Source organism: Ctenopharyngodon idella, chromosome 19 (genome assembly GCF_019924925.1).
Source record: "Ctenopharyngodon idella isolate HZGC_01 chromosome 19, HZGC01, whole genome shotgun sequence".
In the NCBI taxonomy this organism is placed as follows: Eukaryota; Metazoa; Chordata; class Actinopteri; order Cypriniformes; family Xenocyprididae; genus Ctenopharyngodon; species Ctenopharyngodon idella.
The window spans coordinates 26958632-26980127 of NC_067238.1; the positions used below are offsets into that span (position 1 = coordinate 26958632).

General features: G+C 34.9%; 1 protein-coding gene across 1 annotated transcript in view; it reads left to right on the forward strand.

Annotated features, from left to right (window-relative positions):
• Positions 1-21496, forward strand: part of thsd7aa (thrombospondin, type I, domain containing 7Aa) — a 119423-nt gene that overhangs the window by 80832 nt on the left and 17095 nt on the right. The window contains 13 exon segments of the mRNA XM_051873291.1: positions 788-903; positions 1837-1969; positions 2843-2946; positions 4299-4493; positions 5314-5580; positions 8544-8723; positions 10106-10244; positions 10350-10503; positions 12450-12591; positions 14456-14571; positions 14653-14770; positions 17912-18057; positions 20925-21099. Of these exon segments, the coding sequence (XP_051729251.1) occupies positions 788-903; positions 1837-1969; positions 2843-2946; positions 4299-4493; positions 5314-5580; positions 8544-8723; positions 10106-10244; positions 10350-10503; positions 12450-12591; positions 14456-14571; positions 14653-14770; positions 17912-18057; positions 20925-21099 (1985 nt within the window).

A 21496-nucleotide genomic window follows, 5' to 3' on the forward strand; every position in this document is an offset into this window, starting at 1 on the left:
ATAGGGAGAAGATGGAGAAAGAAGTGTTGTATATACATATATATACATAGACATATAACGAAAACAAAAATGCAATATTAGAGGTTGAAATCACATTATTTACATTATGCTATTATATACCTTACCTACCAAAAGTTTGTGGTCAGTAAGATTTATTATATTTATAATATATTTTAAAATGTAATTCCTGTGATGGCAAAGCTGGAATATCAGCATCATTACTCCTATCTTCAGTGTCACGTGAACCATTCTTATATGCTGATTTGCTGCTCAAGGAACATTTCTTATTATCAGTTTGCAAACAGCTGCTTAATATTTTTGTGGAAACCATCGTACCGTTGAAAATGAACAACATTTATTTGAAATATAATTTTTTGTAACATTATGAATGTATTTACTGTTACTTTTTATCAATTTAATGCATCATTGCTGAATAAAAGTAAAATTGTACTGACCCCAAACTTTTGAACAGTAGTGTACCTACATTATATATGTTAAAACTAAAGTAAATATTTACAGTGGTCCCAAAATTCTGAGACTGCTAGTGAAACACTAGTGCATTTTTCTGATTTAATGCTTTTGCAGTACTAATACTAATTCAGTGTAAAGTTGAACATAAATTTTTAGAATGTCTTAATATTTGTTTTGTCTCCCTTTTGCTTTAATAACAGCAGCACTCAAACTTCATGAACAAGTTTGTTTCGAAACTGATGATCTTGTTCTCCAGCATGATTTGAGATGGTCCAAAGAGCATCTGTACATCCTGTTTTAATATGTTTATATGTAGGTGTCCAGAGAGTCTGCGTCCCGAGACTGTAAGACCGTGTCTTCTGCCCTGCAAGAGAGACTGTATGGTCACTCCGTACAGTGATTGGACACCCTGCCCTTCCACCTGCCAGACAGGTGCTTATAAAACTTACATATACTTGAAAACTTCTGATGCATCTCTTGAACTAAAGAAGAATAGAAAACCGTTTCTCAAAGGCTGAAGTTTTCTTTTTATTGACATCAGTAGATAAAATAAAGAAATATCGGCAGCTTTCATCGTTCTATCAGAAGTGTTAAGAAACAGATTCTTTGTTACCACAATCCCTCTCTATCAACACTATAAAGAGGTATTGTTGCTTGGCAACCCCGCCTATAGGAACCAGAACAAATATTATAACAAGCCACCAATATCTGAGCACTTTGTTAAATGAAGCAAACAAGCATTGAGTTTCTTGTTTAAATCATTTTTCTAGTGAATGTCACACTCCAGTTTGTTTTGTATAAAAACTGCCTTTTTAAAGACCATCTGTTTGAGTTTCTTCACTGAACACTAAGCAGACTCTCACTTCCCTCATTTTTCTTCTTTGTAAGACTTGTTACATTTGCAGTATTTATTTTTTTTTTTTTTTCAAAGAGAACTACCCTCAAAGTTTATACTGAAGACTTTGTAAGTCGAAGAACAGTGCGAAAATGCTATGAAAAGAATGAATAATCAGATGCACATATTTATAGATGCCTTCACCCAGTGGAGAACTTCAGTGAGAGTAACAATCACTGAATCGAGTTTATAAAAAATAAATAAAACTGAGAAGTGTGGCCTCGATTTCATTTCTCAATTGCACTTCATATTGAAGTAATTAAACCAAAAAAAAAAAACAGATGGTAGCTAGAATAAATATGCATTAACATTAATATTTTCAGAGATATAAAGGCTAAGGTTGGCTGAAAACTTTGTTAAATGCAACACAGTCATAGAGAGACTGATGAACTGATTAGATTTACGAGTGGGATGTTGTTTTTGCAAGATTTTCTATATTTATTCATGACAATTTTATACTTTATGTCCAGGTGGTACTGTCAAAAAGAAGCAATCAAGGAAACGCATTATCATTCAGCTTCCGGCTAACGGGGGCCAAGACTGTCCAGAAGTGCTCTTCCAGGAGAAGGAATGCGATGCCTCATCTGTTTGTCCAGGCTACAGGTGAAGATAATACCTCTGGTTGCAATTTCATAAAACAATTTTTTTTTAAATTAAAAAGTGCAATTATAAATTCTTAAACCTAATAAATGACTAAACTTACTATATTATTACTTTACCATTATATTACTATATTATTACGTATTACATTTATCATATATAATTAGCAATTTTAGTATAGAAATGTAAAAAATAATATATAAAATATATAATTGTTATAAAAATTTGTATTTAATGTAAATTTTGTATTGTGTGTGTGTGTTTATTTTTATTCATTTTTTTACTGATTTTCTGAAATTTCTGTACTACAATCATTTAAAATTATTACTGTTCAAAAGTTTGGGGTCAGAAAGGGTAACGTTTTTGAATAGTTTTATTCATCGAGGGTGCATTAAATTGAACAGTGACTGTAAAAACATTTATAATGTTACAAAATATTTATTTTTTTAAATAAATGCTTTTTAGAGTTCTTTCAAACTTCCTATCCGTCAAAGAATCCTGAGAAAAAAAAATGTATCGCAGTTTGCACAAAAATATGAAGCAGCACAACTGTTTTCAACATTGGTAATAATAAGAAATGTTTTTTGAGCATCAAATCAGCATATTAGAATGATTTCTGAAGGGGCACTGCAGACTGGGACACTGAAGACTGGAGTAATGATGCTGAAAATTCAACTTTGTCATCACAGGAATAAATGATATCTTAAAATATATTAAAATAGAAAGCATTTATTTTAAATTGTAATAATTTTTCACTATATTAATGTTTTTACTGTATTTTTTGATCCAATAAATGCAGCCTTGCTGAGCATTAGAGACTGTATATAAAATGCAAAACTTAAAACTGACATATATATGTATATATCTGTGCTATAGGTGGAAAACCCACAAGTGGCGCAGGTGTCAGTTGGTACCCTGGACCATTCGACAGGACAGTCCTGGAGCACAGGAGACATGTGGACCAGGACTACAGGCTAGAGGTACAGAAAAACCTTTATCATCAACTTAAACTGGCTACTGAGATATAACATTTTTCAATTTTAAAATAACTGGGTAGGTGCTTCTAGCAGTGCTTTACTTAGCAGCTGGGGAGATAGTTGATAAATGCATGAGATTGGTAGTAATTTGATCTGTGACTGAGTGTTTAGCATCAAAGGTTTGTGCAAATGCTTCTGGATTTAAACGAAATGTTCTTTAAGAGGTTCGGGAAGCTCTCTGAAGCAGTCAGAAGCTCAACCCTTTGCTATGACTCTCACCAGTAAACCCTTTCAGGGTTCAAATGCAGGCCATTACTGTGTTGTGATTGAAAAACATATTTGAAAATGAAAGATGAGAGTCTTGTGTTATATATGCCCCGACACAGTGGATTTTGCTTCTGTTTAAGCATTTGATATCTCTGATAGTGATGCATTTACCGCATATGGAAGGTTCTAAAGTGTTTTGAAGCATTTCATAAAGAGAAGTGCAGTATCTTGTATGGAAGCTTGTTTCCCCCACTAGATAAAAAAAAAAAAAAGATAATTGTGACTTTTTAATCTCACAATTCTGACTTTTTTCTCTGAATTGCGAGATTTAAACTCACAGTTGCGAGTTATAAAGTCAGAATTGTGTTATAAAGTCACAATTCTGACTTTTTTCTCGCAATTGCAAGTTGTTTTATCACACAATTCTGAGAAGAAAGTCAGAATTGCGAGATATAAACTCGTAATTCTGACTTTTTTTTCTTACAATTAAGAGTTTATATTGCACAATTCTGAGAAAAAAAAGTCAGAATTATGAGATATAAACTCGCAACTGCGAGAAAAGTAGTCAGAATTGTGAGATAAAAAGTTGCAATTTTTATTTTTTAATTCATGGCGGAAACAAGCCTCCATAATCTTGCTTATAAAAATGTAAATGGTAATGGTGTAAATGGTGTTTGCATATTTTGGTCTTTGAGTGAAAAAAAAAGTTCTTAAACTCACATATAGTAAAAGCTTCTTTAGAAATCAACTTCTCAGCACTGCTTACATTAACAACCATTACCCGTAATAGTTTCCCTCAATACGCCAGCATGACTGAAGAAGCAATCCAATACAATAGCTTTCACCCTCATTCAATGATATAAATCAGGATCCATCCGGCTACTCAAGTCAATAGGCATTTAACCGCCCTCTCGTGTAATCCATCACAAGATGCTTATCTTTATTCAGCATGTGTGGCTTTATAGGTGAGAATAGGCTGATATTTATCAGTGTTAACCCAGAAAAATGCATTTTTTTATTGTCCTTTTTTAGTTTTGTTTCTTTTTCTGGCATACGGTCTATCAAATTATGATCTCTTTCTCCCCCAGCCGTCTCATGTAAGAAGTTGGATGGTGGTCCTGCAGACGTTGCAGCCTGTCTCAAGTTTGCAGGTCCTATGCCTCAACTCACTCAATCCTGCCAACTTCCATGCCAGGATGACTGCCAGCTGACCACCTGGTCCAAATTCTCATCCTGTGCCGCTGATTGTGTGGGTGTAAGAACCAGGAAAAGGACCCTTGTTGGTAAGTGCTGGATCAGCAGGTCTCATTTATTTATTTATTAAAAGAAAAGGGGGGATGAAAGCACACTACTTTTGAATACTACTTTTAAATGTGTATTAAATGTATTGCACAAATAGAGAGATGTTTTTTTTCACAGAGCTATATGCAGATTTAAGACTGTAAATACAATAAAATAATTATTAATTTTAAACATTGAAATCTTTATCTTTCTGCAAATCCCCTAGCACATCCTGTCCACAGTTTTAAAACCCCTGCCTTTATTGATTTTTTTTTCAATAGATTTATTATATCTACATGTGTGTGTTATTTCACACTGGTGTAGACAAATTCAAGAAAAACTGTCATGAGAGCGATTGATTAACCTGAGGAAAATCCTCTGTGTTACCAATAGTTTTATACAAAATGCTTTCTGTTAGATGCAAATGCCTGAACCTCACCTGAGCCAGAAATGTGGTTTAATCTTTAGTATAAAGTGCCATCAGAAGCTTAGCCGGTTATTTAGAGGTTAACAAAATACAGTGTATGTGCCAAAGACCTTTGGGAGACCTGCTGTAAGTCAGGCAACTTTGCAAAAGGATTACATGAGATTAGTGCCATAGGTCTTTCAATTTGGATAAGTCTGCTTACTCATGATTACCAGATCAGTATGTTTTGACCAATACCATTACAGGATCATTTCAACGGTGCATTCCGTATTGTATTATTATAAAAGATTTATTTCTCTAAACATGAAAGCATTTTGAAATGGATAACATGACCTTCTAACTTTTGATCTAAGTACTGTATGTTTTTGTAATTTCTTTTTTTTTTTTTTGCACAGGTAAAAGCAAAAAGAGAGAACAATGTAAAAACACACAGATGTATCCTCTGAGCGAAACCCAGTACTGCCCCTGCAACAAGTACAACGCCCAGCCTGTGGGTAACTGGTCCGACTGCATCCTTCCCGAGGGTGGACGTGTAGAGGGCCTGTTGGGTATGAAAGTGCAAGGTGATATCAAGGAGTGTGGCCAGGGTTACCGCTTTCAAGCTATGGTGTGCTATGACCAGGATAACCGCCTCGTGGAGACGTCACGCTGCAACAGTCACGGTGGGTGAAAAAAGATGAAATGTCATTTCTGCTTTGACTAGTGTCACTGATAAGGATTATGCATAAAATGATTAATGCAAACAGGTTTTCTAAACACTTCCCTATATGCCATTGGTCGAACAAACAAATAGTCCCGCCCCCAAACTCACATCATTGGTTTGAGCCAGTGTCGTGAAGTGTTATTTTACACACATTTTTTTTTTCTTTTGACAAAATTATCACCCTGTACATTTAGTGTACTAATAATTTTACAAAAATAATAATGTAATAAAACTTCAAAATAAATCAATACATTTTACAAAAGTAACATTTCATATGACAATAAATGCAAAATTAAATGTTCAATTGTTTTATATTGTTTTGTAGATAAGTATTTGGGGAAATATTTTTCCATGAAGAAAGACTTCTCTTCAATCATGACAACTTTCAGAATAGTTTTAGCATGTTATTAAATATGGCAATGTTAATGTATTTAGTCTTGACAGACTTGATATGCTACACTGCTGTTGCTGCAAGTATGTACTTGCTACTGCTAACAGATACACAGACACACTGCTGTGAGCATGTAAGATATGCTGCTGCTGCTGCATAAATAGACATAAATAAATCCTGTAGCAGGTAGGGCTGGGGGAGGTGGAGGGTAATCTGATCTAGCTTATAGCAAACAACAAACCAGACTATTTAAAAAATCTCATTGGCTGCAGGATCAGCAGAGGCCAATCAGCTTGTGCCATATGATAATGATGTGATTGCTTGCAGTTTGCATGTAAAGGATCTCTCAGCCTGTGCCCTCTAGAGTTTCATGACTGAATATATATGTATGTGTATATATATATATAATATACAGTATGTATACAGTATATATATATATATATATATATATATATATATATATAATATACAGTATGTATACAGTATATATATATATATGTACACAAATATGTATGTATGTGTGTATATATATGTATATAATACCCTTAAATTGCATGCATCAAACTAAAATTAGGCCTGAAATACACAAAAAGTCTTGTCAGTTGCATCCTTTTATTTGAAATGCAGTGAGTGTTTTGCAATTTCTCTGAATATGTTTAATCACACGCTGCTCAATTGAAGTGTTCATGTCTGCCAAAATCATTACTTTTACTTAGTCCATCTCAAGTAAAGAAAGCAAAGAGCTTGTCTTGGTGGAAAATGCGCTTGTGTTCATAAGCTAATTCCGTTTGGGCACCTTTCACCACCTCCTGGAGCAAGGAGCTCAGAAACGAGCATTTGGCAATCCTTTCCTCTGAGCCCGAGATTAGACTGTGGCAAACTACAGCGTTAGATCAAAGCATGTGGAATGTTGTGGGCAATGCAGGAGCTCTGTGACGTTAAGGCCTCTCTCTTTATGAGTCACAATCCTCTAGTATGGATTGTACGCTCTCAGCTGGAGGCCTGTGAGTGGCTCAAAGCCTCGGCATCCCTAGAGTGAAGATGTGCTGACGGAGGCAGGGTGTTACTTTCTCTCGCTGCCTCCTCTCTTTCTCTTCCTGCTGCCTCTGAGACATCCCTCACTCCAATCAGACCCCGTACCCCTCACCATTTGATGCGTGGTTGCCATTTTGTGAGGCTGTCAGATTGACATGTTGCCCAAGGCAATTTGTAGGGGGGGTCGAGGGTGTTTAATCCAACTATGAGAAGTCTCTGTAACAGGGATTCTGGTTCAAAAGTGTGTGTTACAGATATCTAGACTTTTTTTTTTCTTGGTGGAGTGTATATTCATGACTGCAAAGAATTTTCTTGATTTCTTGACATTAACTATTAATTTGCTTTGCTTTGAAACAGTCTGTATTTTATAAAGTGCTACAGTATATAAATAAAGGTGACTGGACTTGAACATAGTGCCACTATAAAAAATAATGTTAATTCTGTGAATTTAAACTAATTTAATTTAATAAAATTACATTTAATTTTATTAATTTGAATTTTAAAATGGCATTTAATTAAAATTTACAATTACAAACTATCTCAAATTAAGATTTTCCCACTATCGGAGAAATGTGGAAGTCTCTTTCTGCCACAGAATAAAAAAATAATGGTAATTACGACTTTTTGTCTCACAATTCTGATTTTATTTCTCAGAATTGTAAGTTTATAACACACAGTTCTGACTTTATTTCTTACAGTTCAGAGTTTGCGATTTTAAGTTAACATCTCACAATTCTGATTTGTTTCTTGGAATTCTGAGTTAACATAACAAAACATAAAAAAGCCAGAATTGTGGCATAAAAAGTTGCAGTTACTTTTTTTTATTTTTTTTATTTCATGGCAGAAATTAAAGCTTTGAATCTAATTGATTTCTAAAGCCAATTTTTGCTTTAGAAATCAAGTTCTGCTAAATTATTTACTCTACCACAATAATGTCTTTAAATAATTTAAATGTGAATTTTTTTTTCCATCAATAATATAATATAATATAATATAATATAATATAATATAATATAATATAATATAATATAATAACTATTGGTGATTTCTTTGCTTTTTTTTTTAACAGCGACCTTCCAGTATATTGAATGCTCAAGCTTACTGAAATTTTTTTAACATCAATCTTCCATTTTCGATCAGATATATTTCTGCTTGTAGGTTTGATAGAGCAAAGTATTATGGACCACTTAACATGGAATGCTTAAAACCTGCTTTTTGAATAATCCAGGACTTGAGCTGCTTTCCCATCAAGAATATCCAGAATGAAACCATGACCTTTGCAAGTTGTGATGTAAAATGAAACTTCAGCAGACCTATATCAGTGCAAATGCCATAACCTCGACCTTAACGCTGCTTTAACATAGACATTCAATGCTGTTCCACCTGTCACAATCTATTAGACTAACTCCAGTAACCAGCGTCAAAACTGTATCTTGTTTGACTCACTATTATAGAAACACATTTGGTTTCATTCAGCTCTCTCTTACCTCTCATAGGTTACATAGAGGAAGCGTGTATCATCCCCTGTCCATCTGACTGTAAGCTCAGCGAGTGGTCAAACTGGTCCCGTTGCAGCAAGTCCTGCGGCAGTGGAGTCAAAGTACGGTCCAAGTGGCTTCGGGAGAAACCTTATAATGGTGGAAGGCCCTGCCCCAAACTGGACCATGTTAATCAGGTATGCAGGGACCCTGTTATATTTTTTTAATGAATACTTTATGTGCTTGTCTTGTTTTAATGTTTAATTACTGGGGTGCTGTAAATGTTTGATCAAAGGACCAAACGGAATAGCATGTTTCTTTAATGCACAGCAATCAGGTTTACTAATATGGTCATATAATCAGGGGATATTGTTTGTGCATCATAGCTTTAGATCATTAAATATTGCTAGGCTGAAACTGTGTGAATTAACATAGCATCAAATGGTTTTGGAAGTGGCTAATACATGGCTTGTAACAACATCTCTGTTTTTCACATTCCCTCTTTCATGTTCTCTCTCTTATCATGGCGGGAATCCTGCAACAGGCTCAGGTAAAAAAAAAAAATCAAGTTTTAAATGATTGATAATGCTGCACAACTGATTAACCAATTATTTTTTGAATGATAATTTTTGCATCATAATCATTTTTTGATCAATTATTAATTCAAGATCTTGATGAATGTATGACTTTGAGGCCCAAGGGTGTAGGAATTATCTTAAAAGTGGCAGGACACATTATAAACCTGATTAGTTTGGCTCATGAATATTAAGTAGGTGATGTAACTGAAAGGAAAATGTGCACTTCTTTTGAATGCAAATGTTTTTTTTATAGCATGTATTAATGTTAATTTCAATATTTTAATTAACATAAGGTAAATTTAGATTATTAATATATATTAGGTAATGTATTACGGTGCTGTTCCAAAATTTGTTGTTGTCAGATGTTTTTGAAAGAAGTGTCTTATGATCAGAAATACAGTAAAAACAGTAATATTGTGAAATATTATTACTATTTAAAATAATAGTTCAAATATTTTAAAATGTAATTTATCCCTGTGATGGCAGTGTCAAATGATCCTTCAGAAATCATTCTCATATGCAGATTTGGTGCTCAGTAAATATTTCTTATTATTATCAATGTTGAATATTTTTAATATTTTTGTGGAAACCGTGACACATTTTTTTCAGGATAACTTGATAAGTAGAAATTTTAAAAGAACAGCATTTTGTAACATTATAAATGTTTTTACTGTCATTTTTTAATTCCTTGCATCCTTGCATTAAAAAAATAAAAGTATTCTTTAAAAAAAAAAAAAAATCTTACTGACCCCAAACTTTTGTAGTGTATGAACATGTAGTGTTATGAATTAACAACAAACCATAATATATTTATAATTTAACAGTTGCCTAAATTAATAAAAGCTGTAAATATTTGTTAGTTCATTGTTAGTTCATGATAACTAAAGAATTAACTAATGTTGATTGAATTAAACCTTATTGTAAATTCTTACCAATAAAGTTGGTGAACAGTAACAGAAAAGTTGGTGTTATAATACCCAGCTGAAAGCTCTGTGGTGTCTCCTCAGGTGTATGAAGTGGTACCATGTCTGAGCGACTGCAGTCAGTATGTCTGGGTGGCTGAGCCATGGAGTGTCTGGAAGGTCAGCAATGTTGATCTGAAAGAGAATTGTGGGGAAGGTGTACAGACGAGGAAAGTTAGGTATGACTGAACAACAACAACAGCAGTGTTAGCCACACTATTGCAATGCAACTTTTTATAATGTCCTGCTCATGATAGTCCTAACAGATGTTTCATTTCATGAAGGTGCATGCAAAATACTGTTGATGGACCTTCAGACCCTGTAGAAGACTATCTCTGTGATCCAGAAGAGATGCCTCTTGGAGCCAGAGAGAGCAAGCTGCCCTGTCCCGACGATTGCGTTCTGACTAACTGGGGCTCTTGGAGTCGATGCCCACTGGTGAGAGGACACATTGATCAGGAGCATGTCTAATGTTCGATATAGCACAAAATCCTATTTCCCCCTATGGTGTTGAAAGGGATAACACAGCCCTGAATCTTGGAAAAAAAATATCTGCTGATTTGCAAAACAGCCTAATATTACCTAATTTGATGACTATTAAACTGTTTGACCATGAACTGTTTGAATTTTATATCATTTGAAAAATCATTCTAATTGTGTGAAAAAAAGAATATCTGCATCTGTAATCAGCTATTAATGCACTTATTAAAATAACTGTAAATGTCTTAAGTTTCAAGAAAGAAAGTACAAAATAAGTATTCATGTTGTATTTAACTTAAAATCGGCAAAGGAGTGGAAAATATGTTCAAATACTCTTTACATAAACACAAGTTTATAAATAAATTATTTTATTTTTTCCCCCCACAAAATCTATAACTTTCTGTCACTGTTTGGATATAGTAAAACTATGGAAGCTTGTTTCCGCCATGAAATAAAAAATAAAAAAGGAAATTGCGACTTTTTATCTCATAGTTCTGACTTTTTTTCTCAGAATTGCAAGTTATAAAGTCAGAATTGCGAGTTATAAATTCAGAATTGTGAGATATAAAGTAAGAATTGCGAGATATAAACTAAATTCTGAGAAAACGTCAGAATTGCGAGATATAAACTAAATTCTGAGAAAACGTCAGAATTGTGAGATATAAAGTCAGAATTGCGTGATAAAAACTTGCAATTGCGAGGAAAAAAAAACACAATTCTGACTTTATATCATGCAATACTGACTTTATAACTCGCAACTGTGAGGAAAAAAAAGTCAGAATTGTGAGATAAAAAGTCGCAATTACCTTTTTTATTTTTTTATTTACTAGCGGAAACAAGGTTCCATATAAAACACAAATGTAACAGAAAACATTTGGGTCATGTCATTGTCATAGTAATTCTAACCTTGAAAGCAGGATTAGGCATAAAATAATGTCATACATGTGAAAATCAGCTGAGAATTGAACAAATAGTTGTAACCTGGCTAAGAGGAAGATCTCTGTGGCAGTTTTTCTGGCGATTTAAGGAATAATACAAGACTTCTTCACCTTACAAATGGTTGTTGAAAGCAAAAATGCTACAAAATGCACGTATTTTGAGTGTAACATGCTAGAGCAAAACAGGCACTATTTTTGGAATCAGCTCCCCAAAATTAGTTAGAAACAAGTATTGGATTTCATTCAGCAAATATGATGCAGGGTGGTGTAATTATTTGGCCCAAGCTTAAGATTCCTCGCTGCATGGTGTGTATGATGAAGCTGAGCTCAACACTTTTCAATGCACACGCCCCCTAAAAAGCCCAACCTTTGTCTGATAAGTTAAATGCATGCTGATTGGCCATGTTGGACTCTTTTCCACCTATTTTCCATCTCCTGTCAAGGAGGATTTGAGATGCAGCATGTTCTTCAGAGCAGCTTAACACCAATCCAACATTTTTGGTCAGCTGTGCACCAGCGGTCAGTAAATACAAGGCAAAATAAGAAATCCAAGAATGTTTTTTTTGTGTATGGCGGGGGTTGGTCGCTCAGAGCGCTTACATTAAATCGTTTGCAGTGGCGTATAAGTGTGTGTATACAGTAGGCATTATTGAGGATTCTCTCGGGGGAGGGTTACTCATGTCTGTCTCAGTGTGATTCCCAGGCACGCTGCCACCAAACTGCAAGGGTAGCTAATTGCCATGGATACTGAGACTATCCCTGCGGTTAAAATGCGGGAAGGCTTAAAACATCCTACACGTGACATCTGAGAGGAATTTATTTTCCTCAGAAATAGCAAGGAAAATGGAAATTAATCCGCTGCACATATGCTGAATATTTCAAAATGTCCTTTCTTTTGTCCAGTTGATTGTTTTTTTGTTGTTTATTGATCATTATTTGTTCATTGAAAGCTTTGTTTTTTTGAAGCCATGCAATGTGAACAGTACAAGGCAGAGGACCGCCAGCCCTATACGTCAGCCTGGTGAAGGGAAACTGTGTCCTTCGACTACAGAGAAAGAAACATGCACTCTGAACACCAACTGCTTCCATTACTCCTATAATATCACAGGTAAATATTGACTGCATCTATCTAGAACATTTGCTAGCTACCAGATCCAAGCAAAGATTAATAATTCTGATTTGATTTGCCGATTATGACTATTCAACTGTAATAAGGCCTCTTAACCTTCATATTCTGTTCAGGTTCATTTTAATAGAAGAAATAATTAAGTGTCAGTTTGAATGCTCTTGACATTTACTAATACTGAGTATAAGGTAATTTCAACATAATATCAGGAATTTTTTATTTATTTATTTATTTATTTTTTGTTCGTTAGCTCAAATAGTAACGTTTGCATGGCGCTCACAACACCAAGGTCGCAGGTCTGAATCCCAGGGAATGCATGAAATGATAAAATAAATTCCTTTAACGCAGTTTAAGTCGCTTTGGATAAAATCATTTGGCAAAGGCATACATGTAATGCTTCTGCTTTAAAATATTATTATTTTAATAGAATAAAATATACAAAATTATTATTATTTTGACTATGAATAATTTTGTTATTATTATTTTACATTACTTTTGATTAGGATCTTAGGGGTCCAGTGTTATTTTAATATTACTTATATACAATTATAGTATTTATTAATATTTTGAATGATCTTTTATTTTTATATTTTCTGTTTTAATTTTAGTTTAAGTTTTAGTAGTTTATTTTAAAATTTTATTTATTTTTGTTTTTATTTTTAATATTTTATTTCAGTTTTAGTAATTTTAGTGCTTCAACATAAACTTATTTAATTTTAGTTTCAGGCACAATTAACCAATTTTCTTTTTTAAAAGTTTTTCATCTAATATTATTTCAACTTTATTGCTATTAATGACAATTGTGTAAAAAAAAATGTATGATTTTTTTTTTTTAGTTACAGGGTTCCTACACAGTTTGGTAAAGTATGGAATTTGAGTACAGAAAAAAGAAAACAGAATATGGACTATTCCAGACTATTGCCCCTGTTCAGTTTTCTGAAATATAATATTAAGAATTTCTAATAAATAAATGTATCATACAAACAGAGTGTTTTCATGGCAAAATTTTAGCGATTGTCAAACACAAATTAATTAAAGGTACGCATAACTGTTCATTACACAAAACTTGTGTGTCTTTACCTTTTGAACTTCACTAAACGAACGTGCATGTGCCACAGAGAAAGGAGCAAACAATCATCTAAATTAGACTGTACTTTTCTGTTTGGTGATCGTGCATCATCCAGCCACATTTACAGTATCAAACTGATGTGTCAGACATAAATATATGTAGGTTATAAAGCATTTTAGGTTTCTTTAAGCGCATGCTATCGCTTTGAGAAAATCAATGAAAAAAAAAAACGAAATAAAAATATTTTCAGATGACTACTATATACAAAAAATAAATAAATAAATAAATAATGCTGAAAATAATGCTGTATGAACCGTTTATGATAATATGGTCTGAAAAGTCATTTGGAATGATCTTTGGACATTTGAGTCTGGAAAAGTATGAAATTTTGAAATGAAAAATGTGCAGGATCCCTGTAGTTACAATAACAACACTACAGAGGTCCCACACTGTAAAAAAAAAAAAAGAATTGTTGGTTTAACTTTAAAAAGTAAGTTACCTGGTTGTCTTAAAATTTTGAGTTAATACAATGAAGCTGATTGGTTTAATCAACAGAAACTCAAAATATTATGTTATCTGAATCACATTAATTGAAGTTGATTTGACAAAAGAAAAAATGTTGTGATAGCAAATCATGAAAATATTTTTTTTACAGTGCAGGTATGAAACATTAAACAATGTGATGTATTTTCACATGATAAAGGGAAAGAGAGTGATTTGAAATAATTGATCAGGCTCAGACTAGAAGATTTTTTTGTATCTGTATTTCCCATCCAGACTGGAGCACATGTCAGCTGAGTGAGCGAGCTGTGTGCGGGGTTGGATTCAAGACACGCATGCTGGACTGTGTTCGCAGTGATGGCAAGTCTGTGGACCTGAAGTTTTGCATGGAGGTACTTTTATGTTCACAAGACATTGTTTAGTGATGCTTCCGTTGAAAATCCACCTGAAAAAATTGATCTTTGTTCTTTTAGCTTGGTCTCGAAAAAAAATGGCAGATGAACGCTTCCTGTGTGGTCGAGTGCCCTGTCAACTGCCAGCTGTCTGATTGGTCGTCTTGGTCTGAATGCTCTCACACCTGTGGTCTTGCAGGTAGGCCAACACTTTGAACTGAAGGCCTTGATTTTGAAGTTGGATATGTGCCAAAACACACTAAAAAAAAAATCACAGTTTTTGTGATGATATTAAATTTGCATGGTTTGGTTAATTCACACTCTCAGCAGTCTAACAGTCTGTTTCAGACAAAATCAAAAGCCCCAGGAGGGTCTTTGGGTCTTGTGGTCCAAAACGTTAGTTTTTGATGTGAGCTAACATGACTGGTTCCTCAAATGGCAGGTTTTAGGGAATTACACTGAGCTCTCTGCTGTCTTAGAATTACCAAAGCATTGGCTGAAACCACAAAAAATTTATGGTGTGAGAACAATTGTATCGCCCTAAAACAGCATTTGAGAGGAGGATAATGATGTCCTTGAGTGTAATTCCATCTGCTCTGACAATTGATTAGGGGCCCATTATGTTTGTGTGCTTGGGGCCTAAGAGACCATTCCACTACACATGATCTTTGAGAGTCAGTGACCAGCTACAGCAAGAGCAAACCCTGCCACTATATGAAACCTGTGCTGGCTTAGTTTATTGTAGCATCTTTAATCTGTCCCCAGGCTGGAGGATTCCCACAAAGATAAAGAATCAGCAGGTGATCTGTAGCCTTTCACAGAAAGAGAGCAGTCCTTGCACAGATATGAATGCAAATAACTATTATATAATAATATAATTTGACTAAACCCTTTTGACTAAATATGTCATATTGAAAGAAACAGAAAGCCGCACAGAAAGCCGCCTTTCAGACAGCGTGTGATGGCGAATTCAGTTGTCTTTCGTGGATTATTGTGCTTGAATGGTCAAAAATATGTAAAAATGCAAGTATCCACGAAAACAGTCAGTTATGTCTTAACAGTTGAGAAAGAAATAGGATGTGTTCCAATGTATTGGATCCATGCAGCTCTTAAAGTGACAGCAGCCTAATAACCCTGGTGCTTTTTGTGTGATTAACATTAATCAAACAAAAAAAGAAAAGAGAAAATCACCCACTGCTTGACTAATAATCAGTATATAGTTAATTTATAGAGTGAAGACTATGCAGTGTTTTTATACATTTGATTAATGCTATTGTTAAATGCACCTACTGTAGCCTACCAGAAAAATTTAAACCACTGTGTATTATATTTGTATCTTTCTTATATTGTATTTGTCATATTGTTTTTAATTTGCATCTTTGCTTATTTTAAATAAGATAAAATTAAATAACCAGATTGTGATATAAAATTACATTAAAATAATATTAATAAATAAGATTTTGGTCATTTTGGTATTATTGCACTTAATGGTCTTTTTTCACACCACATGACTTTGATTTGGTAGCCCTTTTTACATTTATGTTAACTTTTTTTTTTTTACTTCATGCTCCAAGATGTATTTTTTTTATATTAATATTAATAAAAAAAATTTCCACATAATATTAGAAGATTATGCCAAACTACTTTTTTTTTTCTTTTTTTTTAATTCTCCAAAATGTATTAAAATTCATTTTAATTCAGAAATCAAGATAGAAGAGGCATATTCCAGTCTTTATATAAAGGAATTGTTTTTTTTATGTATTTTTATGTATGCTGGACATTAATATTCCTGGTTAATATTGACACATGAAATCAGGCATGAATTTATGTATTTGTTTTTGTCAGTAAAGGTAAATTAAAGTATCAAGTGTGACACAGTATCTAACAGTAGTTCAAAGCAAATTAAAACTCAGTTGTTAGTGGAGCCATGAGCTAAAGAGCTTGCATTGACTATCCTGTGGCTCACTGCTTATGCTGTTTGCCCTAAACCTGGCATCTCGGCCACCAGTAGAGACAGGAAGAGATGAAAAGCATGAGAGAGAGAACTGAGAAAATGAGCGATCCCTACAGCTAAAAACTCTCACAAAGGCACACAAGCACTTGTGTATGTATAGTTTTCCCAACTGAGCCCAACATATAAAAAGAGGATGCAAGGCGCTGAGAGTTGATTTGGTTTGTGGCTGCTGGAGAGCAGGGAGCTTCAGAGAGGACTCTCCGCAGGGATGGTCCATCACAGCAAGCTGTGGTGAAGATGAATTGCATCTGGTACAACTAGCTTCAGGGCAGAGTGTCAGCCGGGGACTGGGCTGTGATCATGTTTAACATTACGAAGTGCCTAGCCATGCCCTTCGAGGTTGTGTACATCCAGCATTTTTCAAGATAAAACTAACTGCAAAGAAGTTAGTATTAGACATAGTCTTACCCAACCTCAGCCCAGAATCGCTTCTGCTAGACCTGATGACCTTACCAACTTACCAACCTCAAATCCCATTCATGAAGAATTATGATTATGGGTTAGGATTAGATCAATGGTCAATAGTCTTTATTTAGGGTTTCGAAATGGACTCTTTTGCTCTATAAAATCATGTTTTTAGAAAAATAAAATACATCAATTACATCAACCTTTAAGTGCATGATAGGATCATCTAGTAATTTCAATAATACACATTTTGAAGTTTTTTAAAGATTTTGCTATTAAGTTCTTTGTGTTACCACCTGCCATGCAAAATAATGGCTCTTGTGAAATAAGGGTGTGGAGTTTTATTGCAAGCATCCCCTGGGTGCCACTCTTAAACAGCAGGATGCATTCTGCTTGAAAAAGAGTCTACACTCCATTTCTCTCCATCCCTCTCTTCAGCCCTCTGGAATCGATTTAAGAAAATCAAGAAGGGGAAAGATGAATATTCAGAGTGGTTTCAGGGCCTGGAATTAGGCTTGAAAAATGCCTGGCAGATTAAGTTATTCACAGAAGGGAAGGAACATTACTACACAGAAAAAAGTCTTTCAGGTCACATATCATTTTTGGCTTTCCATTGGAGAGGGATTGAGTTACCTGAGATTAGTGTGTGTAACATAAGATGATTCACTTACAGTAAAAGCCTTTATTTCATTCGAGGAGTCACTTTCTTGAGGTTAAAGCATAAGATGAATATGATCTTCGTCAGCAAGCATCAGGAAAACTAGGGCGTTGTACTTCTAGTGTGAGAGTGAATTTGAAATAACATTTGTCAAATAAAAAGTGTTATGTTTCAACCACAACATAACTCAAACACTAAGGGTTTTAACAATATTACAATACAGCATCTCAAAATATCTGTTTTTTCTTCAATGTTTCTTGTAGGAAAGCTCTGGAGGAGTAGAACTGTGATTCAGGCCTCTCAGGGAGATGGACGGCCATGTTCCTCACAGCTGGAACAGTGGAAGCCCTGTCCTGTTAAACCCTGCTACAGCTGGAGGTACAGCGCCTGGTCTCCATGCAAATCCGAGGTGAGTTTGCTCAAGATTTGCTCAGTTTTCCTTGTGTGTGTGTAATATATGTATATTATATATATATATATATATATATATGTGTGTATATATATATGCTGGTCATATAATTAGAATATCATCAAAAAGTTGATTTATTTCACTAATTCCATTCAAAAAGTGAAACTTGTATATTATATTCATTCATTACACACAGACTGATATATTTCAAATGTTTATTTCTTTTAATTTTGATCATTATAACTGACAACTAAGGAAAATCCCAAATTCAGTATCTCTGAAAATTAGAATATTACTTAAGACCAATACAAAGAAAGGATTTTTAGAAATCTTGGCCAACTGAAAAGTATGAACATGAAAAGTATGAGCATGTACAGCACTCAATACTTAGTTGGGGCTCCTTTTGCCTGAATTACCGCAGCAATGCGGCGTGGCATAGAGTCGATCAGTCTGTGGCACTGCTCAGGTGTTATAAGAGCCCAGGTTGCTCTGATAGTGGCCTTCAGCTCTTCTGCATTGTTGGGTCTGGCATATTTCATCTTCCTCTTCACAATAGCCCATAGATTTTCTGTGGGGTTAAGGTGAGGCGAGTTTGCTGGCCAATTAAGAACAGGGATACCATGGTCCTTAAACCAGGTACTGGTAGCTTTGGCACTGTGTGCAGGTGCCAAGTCCTGTTGGAAAATGAAATCTGCATCTCCATAAAGTTAGTCAGCAGCAGGAAGCATGAAGTGCTCTAAAACTTCCTGGTATACGGCTGCGTTGACCTTGGACCTCAGAAAACACAGTGGACCAACACCAGCAGATGACATGGCACCCCAAACCATCACTGACTGTGGAAACTTTACACTGGACCTCAAGCAACGTGGATTGTGTGCCTCTCCTCTCTTCCTCCAGACTCTGGGACCCTGATTTCCAAAGGAAATGCTAAATTTACTTTCATCAGAGAACATAACTTTGGACCACTCAGCAGCAGTCCAGTCCTTTTTGTCTTTAGCCCAGGCGAGACGCTTCTGACGCTGTCTGTTGTTCAAGAGTGGCTTGACACAAGGAATGCGACAGCTGAAACCCATGTCTTGCATACGTCTGTGCGTAGTGGTTCTTGAAGCACTGACTCCAGCTGCAGTCCACTCTTTGTGAATCTCCCCCACATTTTTGAATGTGTTTTGTTTCACAATCCTCTCCAGGGTGCGGTTATCCCTATTGCTTGTACACTTTTTTTCTACCACATCTTTTCCTTCCCTTCGCCTCTCTATTAATGTGCTTGGACACAGAGCTCTGTGAACAGCCAGCCTCTTTTGCAATGACCTTTTGTGTCTTGCCCTTCCTTTGCAAGGTGTCAATGGTCGTCTTTTGGACAACTGTCAAGTCAGCAGTCTTCCCCATGATTGTGTAGCCTACAGAACTAGACTGAGAGACCATTTAAAGGCCTTTGCAGGTGTTTTGAGTTAATTAGCTGATTAGAGAGTGGCACCAGGTGTCTTAAATATTGAACCTTTTCACAATATTCTAATTTTCTGAGATACTGAATTTGGGATTTTCCTTAGTTGTCAGTTATAATCATCAAAATTAAAAGAAATAAACATTTGAAATATATCAGTCTGTGTGTAATGAATGAATATAATATACAAGTTTCACTTTTTGAATGGAATTAGTGAAATAAATAAATATTTTGATGATATTCTAATTATATGACCAGCACCTGTATATGTATATATATATATATATATAAACCATTCAAACGTTTGGGGCCAATAAGTTTTAGAATATTAATGTTACAAAAGATTTCTATTTAAAAAAAATATCTATAAATATCTATTCATCAAAGAATCCTGAAACATTAATCATGGTTTCCACAAAAATATTAAGCAGCGCGTCTGTTTTCAACATTGATAATAATAATAATAATAATTGTTTCCTGAGCATAAAATAAGCATATTATAATGATTTCTGAAGGATCATGTGACACTGAAGACTGGAGTAATGGAAAATTCAGCTTTGCCATCAAAGGAATAAATTGTCATGAAATAAATGGAAAAATGAACACACATTATTTATTTGAAAAAGCATCTCAAACATTACATTTGCAAAGTAATGCGTAGCAAATTAACCTGATTGTGTAAAACATATGCACATTACTTATAGCGTGTAATGCAATGATAATGCAGTAATTTCATTATGAAACCCGATATGAACAGTTTCATTTTACTTACGGCATACTTGCCTATAGCAAACCACCAGCATTTCATGTTATCTGCATCAGTGTTAAGGTATATGTAAAATTTCCCCCAATCCTCTCCTGCTTTGCCCTTTCCACAGCATTTCTGTTGTCGTCTTCCTCCTGTCATCAGTCTGGCTTTCAGGGCCCAACAGGGGGTTTAATTAAAGACAACAGACAGAAGACACAGCCTCTCTCTCCTCTCTTTTTTCCCTGTCTCTCTCTCTCTTCTCCTTCCCCCCTCATACCTCATGCTCCCGTCACAGTGCAGGCTGTGAGAGAATATTGACTCTGGCCTTTGTTCTCGGGCTGCCTGTCTCTAAAGTGTCTTCTGACAGCCCTCAGCAGTCTCCAGTAGCATTGCTTCACTTGTGCCTCATGTTTTTAGAGATTTTCGACAGCTATGAAAAAATAATGCCGGTAGCTGACAGTGTGAAACACGAGGACTGGGAAACAATGCTGGGATTTCTTATTGCCTTATTTTGTATCATCATGAGAAGTTTTGCTCTTTCCAGGTCTAGAGCTCCAAAGAAGCTGCATTTATGTGCAGAGTCCATCCTCAAACTGCTTTAGGACTACAAAAAGTTGTTTTTCACCACAGCTGGTGTCCAATTGTAGTTGTTAATGTAAAAGCTCTGTGTTTCCTTAGGGTGCACGTTGTGGAGAGGGCCTGCGCTTTAGGAACGTGTCCTGCTTTGTGTCTGATGGCTCGGGGAAGGATCCGGGCAGTATGGTGGATGAGGAAATGTGTGGAGACCTGGAGCAGACAGTGGATGGAGACAAACAGATCATCCTGCAGGAGTCCTGCACAGTGCCTTGTCCAGGTAACAACTAATGCCACAACTGTGCCAACGTGCTGCTGATGCAAACACTGAAATTGAATTGCCACACTGATGTGAATCTTGGGGTCAGCAACTAATTAAATGACAAAAATATATAAAAACTAAAAAAGTTTATCTCAATTTACATAGTTTAAGCATCACACATTAAGGGCAGGTGTTTTCAAAATGAGGTTAATGGACCACAAAGGGATGCTTAGGGGTCCATTGAAATTTTATTTTATTTTATTTTATTTTTTTACATTAATTACATGTTTAATTATTTTAATATTTGTTATAATATCAAAGTATTTTTTTTAAAGAAATAATTTAATACTTTTATTCAGCAAGGATATTAAAAGACATTTATAATTTTACAAAATATTTCTATTTCAAATAAATG